The 18,016-nt window shown below is 43.6% G+C and overlaps 1 protein-coding gene across 1 annotated transcript in view; it reads left to right on the forward strand.

The window, feature by feature from the left end:
* The first annotated feature begins 1,487 nt into the window (after positions 1 to 1,487).
* The window catches only part of ttc7a (tetratricopeptide repeat domain 7A), a 157,623-nt gene continuing 141,094 nt past the window's right edge, over positions 1,488 to 18,016 (forward strand). Inside the window, exons 1-3 of the mRNA XM_034224890.1 lie at positions 1,488 to 1,648; positions 16,459 to 16,622; positions 17,187 to 17,355. Of these exons, the coding sequence (XP_034080781.1) occupies positions 1,519 to 1,648; positions 16,459 to 16,622; positions 17,187 to 17,355 (463 nt within the window). The 5' untranslated portion in view covers positions 1,488 to 1,518. The remainder of the gene's footprint in view (positions 1,649 to 16,458; positions 16,623 to 17,186; positions 17,356 to 18,016) is intronic.

The following is an 18,016-nucleotide window of genomic DNA, read 5'->3' on the forward strand; positions in this document are numbered from 1 at the left end:
ATGTATTTTTACTATATGGTGTACTATCTTGACATAGGTGATGACTCTTTTATTACGTCAGCAGGCGGTGTGAAGTAGCCGCTCAGCTGTCATTTGTACACCACACACAGGAGCATGCTGTATGGTGGAGTTTACTGAGAAGAGAAGAAGAAGCGTCAAATATACAAACAAATGTCAAGTTTCCAGAGAGAAAATGACGCTGCTAAATCTCTGTTCAGGAGACTTGAGGTTTTTCTAAATGTCAAAGAGTAGCTGATCAGTTACACCCCTCAGTAGCCTAGTCAATCACCCCTGTTTACCCTTGTATTTACACCCTGTGCTGTGGATGATAGGATACATGGTAATAATTGTTGTTCCACTGCTTGTGAAGTCATGTGCATTTTTCATTTTATTTGTCCCTCAATCGTTTGCAGTTTCCCCCCATTAACATCCCTGGTATATAGTCCTCTCTGTATGTTTTGTAACCTGCATAATTAAGTCAGTGCATTTGCATGTTACTGTGCAATAGCTGACAGATTTATTATTTTGTAACTGAGCCAGGAGGTTAGCCAGCCCCAGCCTGCTAATGCTGCTGAACCCAGATCAGGGTGCAAGCCAATCAATTACAAATGGATTTTGAGTCCAACAAAATCATTTATGAAATGAACACTGTTAACATTTACATACATTTAAAAAACAGCTTCTTATATGCATGCATCCTGTCTGTTTTGGTTTCTATGGAACAGCTTTCTTTGCATTACTGCATCGTAAGCCCTACCTGATCCAGTTAAAGTGTTAACAGAGAGGATTAAGGACAGGTCCCTCTAGGGGAGGACACCATTCCTTTTATTTTCAACCACTACAGATAATGACCTCTCAAAAATAAGGGCTGCAATAACAATTATTTTTAATCATCAACTAATCTCCAGATTTTGTCCTCCATTAATCGATTGATCTCTATTAAATATCATATTATAGTTAAACAAAGTAAATGCAAGTTCTTACACGTGCAAGGTGATGTCACCACGTGTCTTGTTTTTCTGTACAAAACACTAATATGTTTACTTTAGTAGGCTACGATATAATAACAGGAAAGCAGTTCCTTCCTTTTGTTAAGTCTGGATATAGGATGTTATGCAATGTTATGCATGACAAATTACCTATTATCCTTTTATTAAAGCTATAATGGCTGTTTTTTTCTCTCATTTGGATCAACAACATAATAGTCGATTAATCGTTGCAGCTCGTATCATAGTGCCACTCTGATTTTAAGAAACGGACAGGAGTCAGTAGTCGAAATGAACTTTCAAATAACATCCTAACAATTAAACCCTCATTATGTGTACAATTAAAAAAAATGTCGGCAGCCTATTTACTTTTGTGCTTTTTGTTCTGTTATAATGAACTTTTGATAGTAACGTAACTCACACCCCCACTCCCCCCATCCGCACTCAAAGAGTACACGTTTATTTCTCCTGGCAGTCTGCAGTCACTCCCATCGTGTCCGGGGACTACAGTCACCACCGGGACAGAGCGGCGATGGCATCCCGGGTCTCCTTCACCCAGGTCCGGATGGAAGTGGAGGTGGAGCGCTATCGGGCCGAGTGTCAGTGGGACAAGATCCCGACGATGGTCGATCAGATGAAGGCTGCGCGGTTCCATGAGGACGGTGAGTGGGTCTGCGACACCCGGAGGGTTTAAAGTTGAGGTGTCGCTTCCCGGCTGTTTTAATAACTCACTGATCTGCACACTGCAAACAAATTGATCAACAAATTATTATAATTTTTTTAACCGATTATATGGTGTCTCCAAAATAAGTGCCCAAAGTTGCCTGTTTTTAGGCAAGTTTCAGGAAGTTGTTTCCAGTGACTGTCTCTTAGTAGTATGCAACACTTTGATACATATTTTTTAAATGAGTTCATTTAAATGAGTTGATCGACCTCAACCTGCAGATTTGTCCAATTGAAAATCATTGGTTTTTTTAAGTAAAGTATGATTTAAAATTCAGTCATAATCTTGAGTGTTTGTCCAGGATGTGTATGTTTTGCAGTGCCTGGGTTGCACTGTACACAAGTTGGACTTTGGACTTTCAACAAGGTAGAGGGCAGTGTTGGAAGAACTACTGAGATCCTTCACCAAAAGAAAAAACTACCATATTCTAAAAATACTCCATTACAAAGTGCTACCATCAAATTGTTACTTAGGTAATATATTATCAGCAAAATGTCTTAAAAAGTAAAGTAACTCATTATATAAAAGGCTCTTTTAAGTGTTACTTTATTCTGTTTCATCACTAATGAATTGATGTATTTTTTATAAAGTTATAGTTAATTTAATGTTGTAGTTCCTCAATATAAAGCCACTTGTATTTACTTATACTTCTGAAGAGGTATAGTGCTTTAACGTACAAGTGTATCATGTGTTTTGTACAGTACAGTCACCTTTGTGATGAATACTTGTAGTGGTGTGAAAAGTACAATATTTCTCATTGAAATGTAGTAAATAACAAGTATAAAGTGCCATATAATGGAATATTCTACCTATACAGGAGGCTACTTCTGTCAAATCAATCTATTCAAAATAAATAACCATTCCGCAACTGATAGTTGGAGGTTGTGGCTCAGTGGTTAGTGCGCTGATCTTCGGATCACAGGGGCAATGGTTCAAATCCCACTGCAGTCAACATCCCGCTGTGTCCTTGGACAAGACACTTCACCCCAAATTGTTCCTGTGGGGATGCCCACAGTATTGAATGTATGTAAGTCACTTTGGATAAAAGAGTCTAACAAGTGACATGTAATGTAATGTAATAGTTGGTTACTGTAGCTAAAGTTCACTTTGAACATTTATTTCACCAAAAGTAATAACAAGTTGCTGACATCTGTCCTACTTTGTGATTCCAGGGGTCAGACAGAAGTTGTTGAGAATAAAACGTCTCTACCTGGAAGTTTACAGTATACACAATCATAGAGAATGTGCATGATAGAAGGTATTGCATGACCCTCAGCATTATAAACCCCCCCTTACACAGGATAGACCTGGTACTAATGGCTGTATCCTGTACAAGATTTTCCACTATTCACTATCTTTACCCTTGAAATTATTCCACACTGTACATGTGGTCAAATAAATGCAAACACACTTATCATTGTGTGCCTCATAAAGCATTACTTTGCTAAGTCGCTAATGCACCTGCCTCCACCTCTCGTCTCAGCAGAGTAAATATGGGTTCAGGCAACTTGATGACAAGTCTGCTGTTATTGTGCCCATAGAAGTTTTTCCCTGCCTGAAGTGTTAAAATCAACGTGGTATTACTGTGTAAGTGCATGGTTCACATTTGCTGATCTGACAATGAGTGTGCATGGAAGTCATGGTGCATCCGGAGGGGTAGTTCTATTTCGTCCCTACTGACCGCCAGAGGCGGTGCTTTAGCACTGGATATGTCCATCGCGCGCATGCGCAGCTCGAGTACCAATAACAACAAAGTTAACTGTGACCCACGCAACACCGGCTATATCTGCCAGAGGATCTGTTCCTTTCATCTTCTCGCTGCGCGAGAGTACTGTGGCTACATTTTTGTAGCCTACAGCGTTCAGTTTGAACGTTTGATCTGAGGGATTTCTCTGCATGCAGCTGGCCGCGTGCAGCTTCGCGACTGATTCAGTCGGAGCCACGGGTCATTGACTCGTCTTCCAGGAGCTGTGGCCGGCTGGGCAGAGCCTCAATGGACAGGTTTGTGTCAACTTTGTTGGTGATGGATGTGTCCCCGCACCCTCTCCCAGCTAAGTTGTCCTGATTGCTGTCTTGTTTATTTTTTGGCTTGGACTTTCTGGTGACGACAGTGTTCCCGCTTCCTCTCCCATAAAGTTGCCCTTATTGTGTTCTTTTGTGCTTTCTGCTAGTGGCGTTGTGCCCGAGCACCATTAGCATTTTGAGTTTCCAGCTTTAGCTGCGTTTCTCGTTTTATTTAGTTAGTGGTAGCGTGGCTCAGCCTAACTATATCGTTGTTATTTACTGCTCCTAGTACTAGACTCCTAGCACTAGGATGGAACAATCTTCACTGTGTGTGCTGCATGTTCTGCATGTGTGGCCATTAAAGAGGGTTTCATCCCTCCCAATATTATATTATTGCTAGTGTGCAGCCGTTTGGCTGACACTTTTAAGCACTGGTCATGGTTACTACTGTAACTATGGTTCTATGCCGTGTAAGCACTGGCCATGGTTGCTACTGTAACTACGGTTATATGCCGTGTAAGTACTGGCCATGGTTACTACTGTAACTACGGTTCTATGCCTTGTAAGCACTGGCCAAGCACTGGCCATGGTTACTGTAACTACGGTTCTATGCCCTGTAAGCACTGGCCATGGTTACTACTGTAACTACGGTTCTATGCCGCTGTGTTCTCTTCTTTAGAAGCTAATGATCTGGTCTTAACCGTTCCCGGCGACTTGATAGAGCGATGGCTATGGGTTCACCCCCCAGGTAGAGGACTAGAAACAAGCTGTCCTCTAAGGTGAATCGGTTAGCTGCCGACATGGAGCAGATGAAGTTGCTCCTCTTGCCCCTTCAGCCAGGGGCCGGTGGGGGGGCTACTAGCTTGCCGTCTGGCCCTCCTTCGCTTGCTGCACCTCTGCTTGAAGATGCCATGTCGCTAGCGGCTTCGGCTAAACCTCTTCAATGAAGGGGTGGAGGACGGGGCCCCGCTCACTCCCGAGGAGTCTTCCCACTCCTCTGCTCAGAGCTCTCTGCAAGGCATGGAGGACGCCTCCATAGCGGCCATTATTCGTGTGGTCCTGGCACGCTTGCAGCTTCAGGTTCCACAGGCCGACTCGGCTCAGGCTAGCGCCGAGGGTAGGGCTGGGTCGCTTGCCATCCATTGAGCCTGCCATCGCCTCCACGATTCTGGCTCCTGATGAGGTTCCAAGGCCTGATGCTAGGTGCCCCGAGGCCTCAGTGCAGGGTCACAGACAAACTGCTCTGTGAGGCCTATGACACAGCAGCATACAGGGGTCGTAATGGGAACTCCCTCTCCCATCTGATGCTCGCTGTCTCTACCTCTCTGCAGCAGGCTCCGGCCGAGCCTTCTTTGCTGGGCCTTTGCCCTAATGTCTAGGGAATTGGGACGAGTTATGTCCTTATTGGTGCAGACTCGTCGCCAGGTTTGGCTTGCTCAGTCACCACTGTTGGAGACATGTCCTCCGTAGTGTGCCAGTCGAGGCACTGGAGCGTGCTGCCCAAGTTAGGCGGACCAGGCAGCAGCTCTCGGGTCTTCATAGGCCTGTGCCCACTCCCAGCAGGCCCAGGGGCCCCTCTAGCAGCCACACTCAGCCACCAGCTTACAGTGGTGGTCTGCGGAGGTCCCTGCGGCCCACTCAACCTCCTCCCGGTGGCTTTTGTGCCCCCGGTCGCCGGCCTTCTAGGCAGCCTCGTGCCTCAGAGCCTTACCGGCACCCCCCGAAGTCTCGGGGCCGGTCGTCAGCTGCTTTTCCCAGCAGCAGCTCAGTTACTGGGCTGTCTGTACTTCCGACCCTTGGGTGGTTTTCACCTTAACCCAGCGGTATGAACCGCAATTCCGGCCCCTAGCCTTCGGCCGGGTCAAAATGACAGTTGTCAGCGATCCGGCGAAGGCCTTAGCTCTAGCCCAAGAGTTGTCCGTCCTCTTGGCCAAGGGCGCAATCGAGCCAGTAGACCCTCTGCTCAGCCCGGGGGGTTCTGCTCAGCCCGGGGGGGTTCTACTCAGCGTACTTTTTCATGAGCAAGAAAGTCGGCGGATTTTCTCTGATCTTGGACCTCAGAGGAATCAACAGATTCCTGAAGGTGCTGCCATTCCATATGCTGACCACAGCACATGCACAGGGGGAGTGGTGACACTATCGGTTCCGGGTGCTTCCCTTTGATCTCTCCCTCTCTCCAAGGGTCATGGAGGCAGCTCTCGCACCCCTTTTATCTCACGTAGCCCGGTTGGGTCTAACAGTAACACCGGGAAGAGTTGCCTGGACCCTTCCCAACAAGTCACTTACCTGAGGATGGTCCTAGATTCGGCCGCCATGAAGGGCCTACCTGTCACCTCGTCGTGTGGACGACATTTTCCACCTTCTTCTCATCTTCAGGCTGGGCAAGATAGTGCCTTACATTCAGTTCCTCCGGCTCTTGGGTGGATTGACGGCTGCTTCATTTTTCTTTTAACAATGACGGAAAAATCTGAAAGCAGTCCGCAGTCCGTCCCCCCCCTCACACCACTGTTGACAGTTCACGACCGTGCTCCCCCCCCCCCCCCCCCCCCCCCCCCCCCCCAGAGTGTAAAGGCCAACGGGTAATACTGAATTTTGACGGAAATGTTACGATCCTGTCCGTCAAAATGACGGGCAGCGAAAAAATCTAGCGCAACCTCTGCTCAGCGGTGCCTCCACTCTCTGTCCCGCTGGAGGGACAGGGGCCTATCTTTTGATGGGCGTGCCATCCCATCCCGCCGGGAGACTGTCACTGCAGATGCACGTCATAACAACATCAACACACACACGGACACGGTCATCTGCTACATTGGGAAATGCATCGATGACGTGGTACCGAAGGTTACTGTACGAACATTCCCAAATCAAAAGCCCTGGATAAACGGCGAGGTGCGCGGCAAGCTGAAAGCGCGCACTATCGCGCACAGAGCTGGAGATTTGGAGGAGTACAGGAAATCTATGTATGATCTCCGGAGAGCAATTAGCAATGCAAAGAGATAGTACAATTCATCAATTCAAACACCATGACACAATTCCATCAGATTAATGATAAAAACCTAGAGGACATTATTCAACTTCTGAAATCCTCCTCCTGCTGCCTTGATATTATTCCAACAGGATTTTTCAAAGATGTTTTGCCTTGCATGGTCTCAGATCTACTTCATATAGTAAACAAATCTCTTCACTCAGGTATTTTTCCACAGGTCCTGAAAACTGCAGTCATTAAACCGCTCTTAAAAAAGAATAATCTAGATGCTTCAGTAATGAACAATTACAGGCCCATATCAAACCTCCCATTTCTAGGTAAAATCATTGAAAAAGTAGTTTTTCAACAGTTGAGTAATTTCTTGCATTTAAATAACTGTTTTGATGTGTTCCAGTCAGGCTTTCGTCCAAACCACAGCACTGAGACTGCTCTTGTAAAGGTCTTTAATGACATCCACTTAAACACAGACAGTGGCAGAACTTCAGTGTTAGTATTATTAGATCTCAGTGCTGCGTTTGACACTGTTGACCACAGCATATTACTAGACCGACTGGAAAACTGGGTGGGACTTTCGGAAACAGTTCTAAATTGGTTTGAATCCTACTTAAAGGACAGAAACAACTTTGTTTCTATAGGTAAATACACATCTGAGTCGACAAATATGACATGTGGGGTTCCTCAAGGCTCCATCTTGGGGCCTCTTCTCTTTAACATCTACACGCTACCACTGGCTCAGATAATGAAAAACAACAAAATAAGTTACCATAGCTATGCAGATGACACACAAATGTACGTAACAATTTCACCAGGAGACTATGCACCAATTCAAACACTGAGTAAGTGCATTGAACAAATCAATGACTGGATGTGTCAGAACTTTCTCCAATTAAACAAAGATAAAACTGAGGTAATGGTTTTTGGAGCCAAGTCAGAACGAATAAAAGTTAGCGCTGAGCTTCAGTGTGCAATGTTCAAAACAACAGATAAAGCCAGAAATCTAGGTGTAGTCATGGACTCTGACCTGAGTCTCAACAGTCACATTAAAACAGTTACTAAATCAGCCTACTATCACCTAAAGAATATATCTAGGATTAAAAGACTAATGTCACAGCAGGATTTGGAAAAACTTGTCCATGCTTTTATCTTCAGTAGACTCGACTACTGCAATGGTGTCTTCACAGGTCTCACTAAAAAATCTATTAGAAAGCTGCAGCTGATTCAGAACGCCGCTGCTCGAGTCCTCACTAACACTAAGAAAGTGGATCACATCACTCCTGTTCTGAAGTCTTTACACTGGCTTCCTGTGTGTCAAAGAATAGATTTCAAAAATATTGCTACTGGTTTATAAAGCACTGAATGGTTTAGGCCCAAAATACATTACTGACCTCCTGCTAAATTATGAACCATCCAGATCTCTCAGGTCTTCAGGGACTGGTCAGCTTTTTGTCCCCAGAGTCAGAACTAAACACGGTAAAGCAGCATTCAGTTATTATGCTCCAAATATCTGGAACAAACTCCCAGAAACCTCCAGGTCCGCTGCAACTCTGAATACTTTTAAATCCAGGCTGAAGACTTTTCTTTTTGTCGCTGCTTTTAATTGAACTATTCATATCTTAGACTGCACTGTAACTTTTATCCATGTACTTTTTCTTTTAATGTTTAATTGAACTATTCATATCTTAGACTGCACTGTAACTTTTATCCATGTATTTTTTCTTTTAATGTTTATTTTATTAGCTTTTCTTTTTAATGACTGATTTTAAATGCCCTTTTCTTAATGTCTTTCATTTTTTGTAAAGCACTTTGAATTGCCTTGTGTTGAAAAGTGCTATATAAATAAACTTGCCTTGCCTTGCCTTACAAAGAGCAGGTAGAATCTGACTTCAAAGGCTGTAACACCCGGAACATGTGGGCGGGACTAAGAACAATGACAGACTACAAAGGAGCAGCGGGGGGTGCTGCGGGAGTGTCTGCGTGCGCATCTCTCCCAGATGAGCTGAACAGTTGCTGAACAGTTTGTTTGCACGCTTTGAGAACAGTCAGGCCCACAGAGGGACCAGGAGCCAGAGTCAACCCACACAAGGCTCCTGGACCTGATGGCATCCCTGGCCGTGTTCTCAGGGTTTGTGCAGGTCAGCTGGCAGAGATGTTCACAGACATCTTCAACCGTTCCCTGCTGCAGTCTGTTGTCCCCACATGTCTTAAACACTCCACTATCATTCCTGTCCCCAAAAAGACAAAAATCACCAGCCCCAACGACTACCGCCCAGTAGCACTCATCTCTGTCATAATAAAGTGCTTTGAGCGGTTAGTCAAATCATTCATCACCGTCATCGGCCAGATCACAGACGACGACGAGACGGCGTACAGAGAGGAGGTCGAAAACCTGACATCTTGGTGCCAGCATAACAACCTCCATCTCAACATCAGCAAAACAAAGGAGCTGATTGTGGATTACAGGAAGCAGCAGGGAGAGGGACACACCCCCATCGCCATCAATGGGACTATGGTGGAGAGAGTCAGCAGCTTCAGATTCCTTGGGGTCCACATCACTGAGGACCTGACATGGACTCTTCACACCACCATCACCAAGAAAGCTCGACAGCGGCTCTTCTTCCTCCGCAGGCTGAGGAGGTTCAACATGGACTCCAGGATACTCTGCAACTTCTACAGGTGCACCATAGAGAGTATCCTGACTGGCTGCATTACGGCCTGGTACGGCAGCTGCACCGCCCTCAATCGTAAGGCTTTACAGAGGGTGGTGAAAACTGCACAGAACATCACCAGGACGGAGCTGCCATCCATGGAGGACCTTTACTCCCAGCGGCTTAGGAAGAAATCCATGGGCGCGGGAAGGGGGGTGCTGAGGGCGCTGCAGCACCCCCTAGCGACAGGCAGGCGGTGCGGAGCTCCCCTGTCTGAATGATTATTTGACGGTTATTGCTGCTCCCGCTGTGCATAATCTGTGTAATATGTAGTCAATAAATTCCACATTGTTGGTAAAATAATATTTTGGCCTGCCTCGAATGTTTTTTCTGTAGCCCTGGACAATTCTACCTCAATAATATAATACATTAACCGTGCTTTACGTGAACCTCATCATGACACTAGAGAGGACGGCAGAAATGTAATTTCCTGTGTTCAGTGAATGCAACAGAGGCAAGACACATCAGAGAGCTTGTGTCATTCAAGCGCGGCTCTGTGTGTGTTAACACCTTCATATGATCATTATATTTATTAAAAAAAAAAGAGAATAAAGGAAAAACAGTTATGAAATACTATATGACAGTAAAACAATAATACAGTTTGAAAGGGGAGTGATTTTTAAAATATCCATAAAGAAAAAGAACATCTGATTACAGTTGTGTTTCATATGGATGTTGAGAGATGTATCCATAGATCTCTTAGCCCAAGCCTGTTTTTCAGGTTTCAGGCTCGAAAATGACATTCCCAGAACAAATGACCATATATTCCCTTCTAAAAGGGTTAAATTAATAAAAAAATCAAAGTAATGATAAACCTGTGAGTTGGATATAGAAAAGTCAGAATCAATATAGATGTTTTTTATTTTAGGGAAAATTCAGATTGAACATGGTAAAAAACTGTAAATTATAGTGTCCGTGGATGATGGGTTAGTAGACTAAAAGCTTTAGGAATCCAAAGTACAACATATGATAAGTACCCTGTATCAAGATTGATACAAAACAAGTGATATTTGACCTTTTTAGACAGATTTAGCAAAAAAAACCTCTTCTGGGGCCATTTGGGTGAATTTTCCTTATCTCTGGCCCCCCTTCTTCGATTTTGACATGTGACATCTCTTTCTGACCGTTAGAGCCAATAGAATCGAAGGGAAATCGTCCCGCACACACTCATGTTAAAAAAAAAGGTGCGGTCTTCGCGCATTCAATCTTGCTACAGAGCGTAGGAATGGCCTGCTCTGATGTTTGTCTTTCAGTGTTGAGGTGGGCACCGTTAGATTCTGTGTCTCCTTGTGATCATAAACGATGTGTTGGGTGTGCACCTAAGTAATAAGGGAGCTAGGAGTGATTTTCGGTGTAGTAATAGGTTAGCATTTTTTGCTCGGGGCTAATTCAGAGGCTCACTATTAGCATTTGTGTTTTTTTTTGAAGAAGAAAAATGCAAAAGATCAGTTAAATGATTTTTTTTCCCGTTATATGGATATAAAATATTCATAGTTTATGAAATATTAAGGTTCCTTAGACGTTGTTTCCTGCAAATGACGCGATTTCGGCCCCGGAACCGGGTCCGTGGGGCTTAAGAGGTTTTAATGTTGCTCTCAAAGTGCACCAGATTGATGCTTTTAACTTCGATATTTAAAAAAAAAATCGCTTTTGTGCGTGCTCTATAGTGCCCGTAATAGTGTTCACTGGAGTCCAGCACCTCAGCACCCCCACTCAAAATACCTTCCCGCGCCTCTGAAGAAAACCCTACGGATTATCAAAGACCCCCATCACCCCAGCCACAAACTGTTCTGTCTGCTGCCGTCTGGCAGGCGTTACCGCAGCATCCGGACTAAAACCAACAGATTCAGAGACAGTTTAATCCCACAGGCGATAAGACTGTTAAACACCTGAACTGCTGTAACAACATCCATAACATTCTGCTACTTAGTAATAATTTATCTATTTACCTAATATATCATTCCAATAGCTTGCATATAGACTCTTATTTCACTATTTCACAGTGGGGTGCCACAGGTCGGTGTCCCTCTTCCTGAGAGGGACTTTATGGCAGTGTCCCCCAAGCACCCCGAGGACTCCGGCTCGGGACCTGCCCCTGCTGCTGGACGCCCTATCATCTCCTCCCTTCGAGCCCCTGGCCCAGGTGGGGCTTAAGTGGCTGTCCACGAAGGCAGCATTTCTGCTTGCCATAACCTCAGGGAAGCGAGTTGGGGAGTTGCATGCCCTCTCCGTGAGCGATACATGCCTGAGGTGGGACTCTCAGGTGTTGCCCTTTGGGCAAATGTGGCGTTCCTGCCAAGATACTTCCACAAACCCACTTCAATCAGCCTGTCTAGCTGGCACGCTTTGACATTCAGGAGAACGGCACGTCAGAGTTGCTGTGCACTGTGGGTGCCCTAAAGGCGTATATCGATGCTACTGCCTGTATACGGCAGTCGGAGCAGCTCTAGCGGTCAGTAGGGACGAAATAGAATGATAGTTACGTCTGTAGCTACGGTTCTATGAGTCCCGGATGACCGCCGGAGTATCCTGTCACTCAGAATTCTTGTGTGCTCGCGAGAAGATTCTGGGAACAGATCCTCTGACGACACCGGCAGATACAGCCGATGTCACGTGGGTCACAGGTGACTTTGTTGTTATTGGTATTCGAGCTGCGCATGCGCGCGATGGACATAGCCAGTGCTAAAGCACCGCCTCTGGCGGTCATCCGGGACTCATAGAACCATAGTTACAGACATAACTATCGTTTTAGATAAGACATAGAGGAAGGTCACATCACTGTAACAACTCATTCTAAAATGTACCCAATATTGTAAAACAGTACAAATCTGCCATTGGCCGTGCAATCTGCAATATTATGTTGTATTTATGTTTGATACTTTGGATCATTTAGCGTTGTAGCGGTTAAGATGTGATAATCTACTTTGATATCAGCCAGAGGAAGTCAGCTTTAAAGCTGATGTTGTGCAACACTAGTCAACAATCTCACAAGCTGAAACCAAATGTAGTATTGCATCAATTCACAGCAGTTGCCTACATTTAGGATGCTGGGGTCAGATGAGGCAGTCCTCTATATTTGTTCTGGGAATTTGGGTCGTTTTATTGATCTGTGGGGAATTACACAGTCAAGGTGGCTATTTTATAGGCTATTCCAGTATTTTTAGACTCAAAACATATCAAATCATACCCTGTGGAGTCCTCGTGGAATTCAGGGTTTCTTGAACAGTGTGTTTCCTTAAAGGAAAACCTATCCACATGTTATGTGGATGTTCATTGATTGTTAATTAGTAAATATATGGTATAAATTCTTCAGCACCTGCTATTCTGACCGCAAAATCTGAGTTCTTTGCTTGCCTCCAGACCTGTGCCGATTGTACCAGAATGCATTGTGCCCAAAATTCTGACGCTTTTCATACCACATAAAACATTTGCAAAACAGATTTATTACTGTTTGTGTTTACTTCCATGTTGGCTAGCTAGCAGTCTTTTTTCTTGTACATGTCTTTGAACATTGCCATCACAAACCTTCTAAGGGTACCTTTACATTACAATTAACATACTGTATCAGGAAATATAAATGACACAACATTCTAAAGAATTAACTCAATCATTATTTTTTGTATCTAATCAAAAATTGTTTTAGCGTATGGATGCATGTGGTGCGGACTCCAGAAAAACTGGACAGAGCTCGGCACAAATGTTTACCCCCTGCATTACCATAAACCAAAATGCAATATGGTCACTTTTGTTGGGTTTTGGTTAAGGACATTTAAGCAGTAACTGAATGTAAGTTCAATATTAATTCTCGTTTTCACTCTGTTTTAGTCTCCACTACCTCCATAGAGAAATATATTGTTGTGTCTCGTCAAATGTGTTAGTTATGTTTATGTATTTTGTCTGTCATTTCCTGTTTTATTTTGTACTTACCTCTTGTCTTTCATTTCAGGCCCTGTTTCTTCTTCCCCTTGTGTGTTTTTCCCGCCATCATCAGTGTCTGCCCCACCCCTGATTGTTTCCACCTGTTCCCACTCACCTCATGTTTAAATAGTCCGATACATCATGTAGACCAGTGGTTCTCAAACTTTTTTCAATAATGTACCCCCTTTGAAAAAAAAATGCAGCCAAGTACCCCATGATCAGCGCAAAAACTATTTAAGGAAAAAAAGCCTATATAAAGAGGTACAGTACAGCGCTGCACCATCAGTGTCTGATTTATTAAAACAACAACCTTGTAACTGAGAAACACTTAAATGCTACATTTCAAATGTTTACAATCCATCACTAAATTCATGGGAAACCAATTGTAACATCATGCAATAACACTAAGACGACATTAGTTGCATTGAACTGATCTTTTTAATAAGTTGTACTTACATTGTAGTGAGAAACATGGGCTTGTGCTTCACTGAGGATCTTTGTCATTCTGACAGGGAGGCAAACTGCAGCTATTACACTTCGCGTTTAAAAAAAAAAGTGTACTCTGTTCATATAAAACAGACACTGCTCAAACTTCGTTACTTTTCCTAAAATTGGTTTATTTATTTATTTATTTTGGGGCGTGGGGAATGAAGAGAAAAAAGTATATGAGCATTTTATGAGCATGGGATTTTGACCCCTCGTATAAACATATGCATAATGCTGCGCTATACTTTGCGGCCACACGCCGTTGCCAAGCAACGCTTATTGTTTAGGTGTCCTTTGATAAGCAGGCAGTCATATCATTAGCTAGAACTATCTAGATCTGATGATTTGGACATAAACGGGAGTGAAGTCTAACCGGACTCGAGAGAGAGAGATCAGAGATCAGATCAGCTGCTGCTGACGGAGAACACGCAGCTCTGCATGATCACAGCTCCCCCGCTGTGACGGACCGTTGAGTGGAGCAAAACACACTAAGAGTTAGACCTAACACACTTAGCTAGTTGATCTACTCTGGAACTAGCTAAACTAGTTATACATACATTTATTCTTTACTGTCGGGTCACTTATTACAGGTTCAGCGAGCTGCACAAGCCTGACGGGCTGTCAGGAGAGGGAGAGGAAAAGAGAGCACCCCGTTTATTTTTCCCATTTTATTATCCTTACTGTATTACTGTAAACCTTTGAATAAAGTAGTTAATCTACTATCAGTAGTTTGTTTACATGCATTACTTATGTTGTTTTTTAAATTAACATAAAATAAATCTCACGTACCCCCTGCAGTACTCCAACGTACCCCTAGGGGTCCGCGTACCCCCATTTGAGAACCACTGATGTAGACAGCAAGTCACCCTGTGTGAGGCAGAGCCACATTTGCGCAGCTTTGCGTTCACAATACATACAAAAAAATCTAAAAATTAACAGGCCAGGCCATCGGGAAACCCCCCGGTCCTCCCGATGGTCTGTCCGGGACTGGGTACAGGAGGCGTAGAGCGAGGGATCATTGTCCACAAGTTAATCGATCACAGATGGCGTCGAGGTCGCGGACGGATTAAAAAAAAAAAAACCTAAGTGGGTCGCGAAATATACTTGGGCGGCCGTTAATATACCTGGGCGGGCCCGCCCAAGTAAAGTCTATGTGTGGGAAACCCTGAGCTAACTGCGTCTGTCTGCTACACCCTTAACCAATCACAAAATGATTAATGGAAACAGACTCACAGATAAAAGAATGTTTTAGCAAAATTATTTATGTTTCTAAGTTCAATAATATTCTCTCGTTGAAAAAGTAATGTAACCTCATGGTTACTAATAGAGTGGCGAAGTCCCTCCCTTTCCGGTGGACCTCCATGGGACCTTATTTTGGAAAAAGTATGAATTGAAGTCAATGGAGAGAGAAAGATTATCTTTTGATCCCGTTGGAATTGTGCAACGAATTACACATATGATGTTTGTCAATTTAAAAGATAATTTTGCAAGTCGTAAAACTGTGAAGTAACACATTTTTTTGTGTGAAACGCTCAATGAACTACAACTCTGGTCTTGCATACGTCACCAACACCAAGATCGCCGTCACGTTGGCACATTTCACCTCTTTCTTTCAGAATGAAGTGAAAAGTATTAAAATAGGTGAAAATCACTACAAGTCTGGGCATGTTGAGAGCTGTACATACATACACACAAGGGGAGTTAGTTGGTTCCGTAAGAGCCAGCATGCGGGACCGGCTTTACAAGGTTTCAGTGAGTAACACGAGTGTAATGTTTAACGTTAATGTACGCGACTCTGGGATTTGTAGTCTTTCTAGTTGCCTATTTTTCATAGTCTTATATTTCAACAGTTTTAAGACAAACTGTGACTTTTTAGACATGGAAATTATTTTTTTAAGATTGACAAACATCAGTGTAATTCATGGCACAATTCAAACGGGATCGAAAGATACGTTTTCTCTCTCCATTGACTTAAATACATAATTTTTCAGAAATAAGGTCCCATAGGGCGGAAGTAGATGGGTGTGACTTCGCCACTCTATTGCAACACTGACTCCTTCCAAACTTTTGGCTTGTGTGAAATCATTAATAGCTCTTGCTACAGTTAGGGCTGAGACACATCCTGCTGTCTATCCCTCACCTCACTTCACTGATAGCTTTAGCCTTGGCTGTACTGATAAACCGAACTGGCAAATATGTCAAGTATATCAGGACATAAACACTGTGCACAGCGTTGGCGACAGAACACACACACACAGAATGAAAAAGGTAAACAGGAAGGCTTCAATCGAGTGTGTGTAAACGAAACCTGAGGTTTACTACTGAACTTTGAAGGCCAAGTCACAGCAAAACAAAGTTGGTTTACTTTACGAGTAAAGTTTAACATCTCAGTGTAGGTAGGCGTTAAGTACTTATCATCATATAGATAACAATGTTAGGAAAGTAAGAGGGAAATGGAAACTCTAGCTTCTAAATAGACTTCAGACAGGTTTGAGCTCCTCTCCCTGGTGGGAATTGCTGTTTTTAAAGGACTGCATTTTTTTCTTTTGCTACAGAAACACATGACCCGTGGCCGTGAGCTCACCCTACTCAAACAAACTTTTAGAGGTTTTTTTCATCTTTGACTTTGACCTTTTCTATCCCTCAAACTAGATGACTATGGGTTGCTGCTGATGGCCGAGGCGCTGCTGGAGGAGAGCCTGCAGGAAAACATGGACCTATTACGGAGCTCCACACCTTTGATCGACAAGACCCAGCCTAGACTGTGCCTGGCCAAAGGCCACCTCAACTCTGTCCTCAGCCGAGGCCATCTCACAGTCAGTGAAATCTGGGTTCCTTCTGATCATCCTAGTTGTAGATTCCTTTCTGCCTTTTCAAAGCTTTATTTGGAAGCTCATCGCAAACATCTTTTAAGTATGTCTAAAACAAAGGTATCGAAAAAACGTGACTAAGTATTGCAAAATATGAATTACTCTAAAAAAATCGACTCACTATCACAAACATTTACTAAATATCTCAATATAATGATTTAGTTTCTCAAAATATGATCAAACGTTTGCAGACTGAAAATAAGATAGCAAAATAATGATTTAACATCTCAAAAATAAGAGTATAATCATGTATCTCAAAGTAATTAATAACTTATCTGAAATGATGACATACTGTATAACAAAGTTATTATTTTTTGAGGAACTAAATCATAATAAAAAATGTTTTACTGGCACAAATAGGCTTCCAAAGCTTCAAGTCTTTTTTTCTTTATAGAATCCAAAAAACTACACAAAACACAAGCTTTTTTTTAACAAATGTCTTCCTTTGTGATGCTTAAGTATCAGCAAACCTCTTGTCATACAGTATATATATTTCATCTTGTCCTCCAGCCCAGGTACTTGAACGAGGCTCTGCTGATGATGGCCAAAGTGCACTTTGTGCAGGGTCGCTACCGGGACGCCCAGGGAATGTGTGCCAGGGTGGGACTGGACGAGCTAACGCGGGATGAGCAGCCGACCTACCATCTCCGCCTGCTGGCCGAGGCTTTTGTCATGAAAGGTACCTGAAACCGCTGGCAAATCATAGGGACATTTCAAACACTTTTTCCATCATTACAATTGCAATTTACTGCTGAAATTGGCAAACATGGCCACATGTCTTGACGATTTCCCCCTACATAAATGTCCTTGATGATCCCATTCCTAATCACAGCCCTAACACCACAATGACCTTGTATGGGGTTTGGAAGTGAAGTGGAAGGGAGAGTCGGGGGCTGAAGAAATCCAATCTGTGGAAATGAATGTAACACGGCTGGAAAACATCAGCTTGATTTGACAGATAGTTATATGTCAGTAACCCCTGCAAACAGCTTGTGGAGGACACTGATGAGGTGAAAGGAGAAATGGGAAAAGATTGTTCACAAATGCGGCTTTCACACCAGCGCGTTTCCCTTTTCTGCTCCCGCTCTGTTCACACCGCCCAGCACCCGACTGGTGCTGCCGCTGCTGCGTCATGACGTCACCGTTTACATCGCTGATTTGCTCCCCAACGGCATTACGGCGCTCACAACAACGGGGAACTGCGTCGGGTCGATGATCGTGTTGCTTTTAATCACACGAAGCCAGAATAAATTGAATAACGACTTCTCCAACCTTATACTTTGCTCCAGAGTGCCGTGGTTCATTGTTTATTAATGTGTTTATTCTCCTCCGTTAGCTCC

This window comes from Gymnodraco acuticeps, unplaced genomic scaffold (genome assembly GCF_902827175.1).
Source record: "Gymnodraco acuticeps unplaced genomic scaffold, fGymAcu1.1, whole genome shotgun sequence".
NCBI classification, from domain to species: Eukaryota; Metazoa; Chordata; class Actinopteri; order Perciformes; family Bathydraconidae; genus Gymnodraco; species Gymnodraco acuticeps.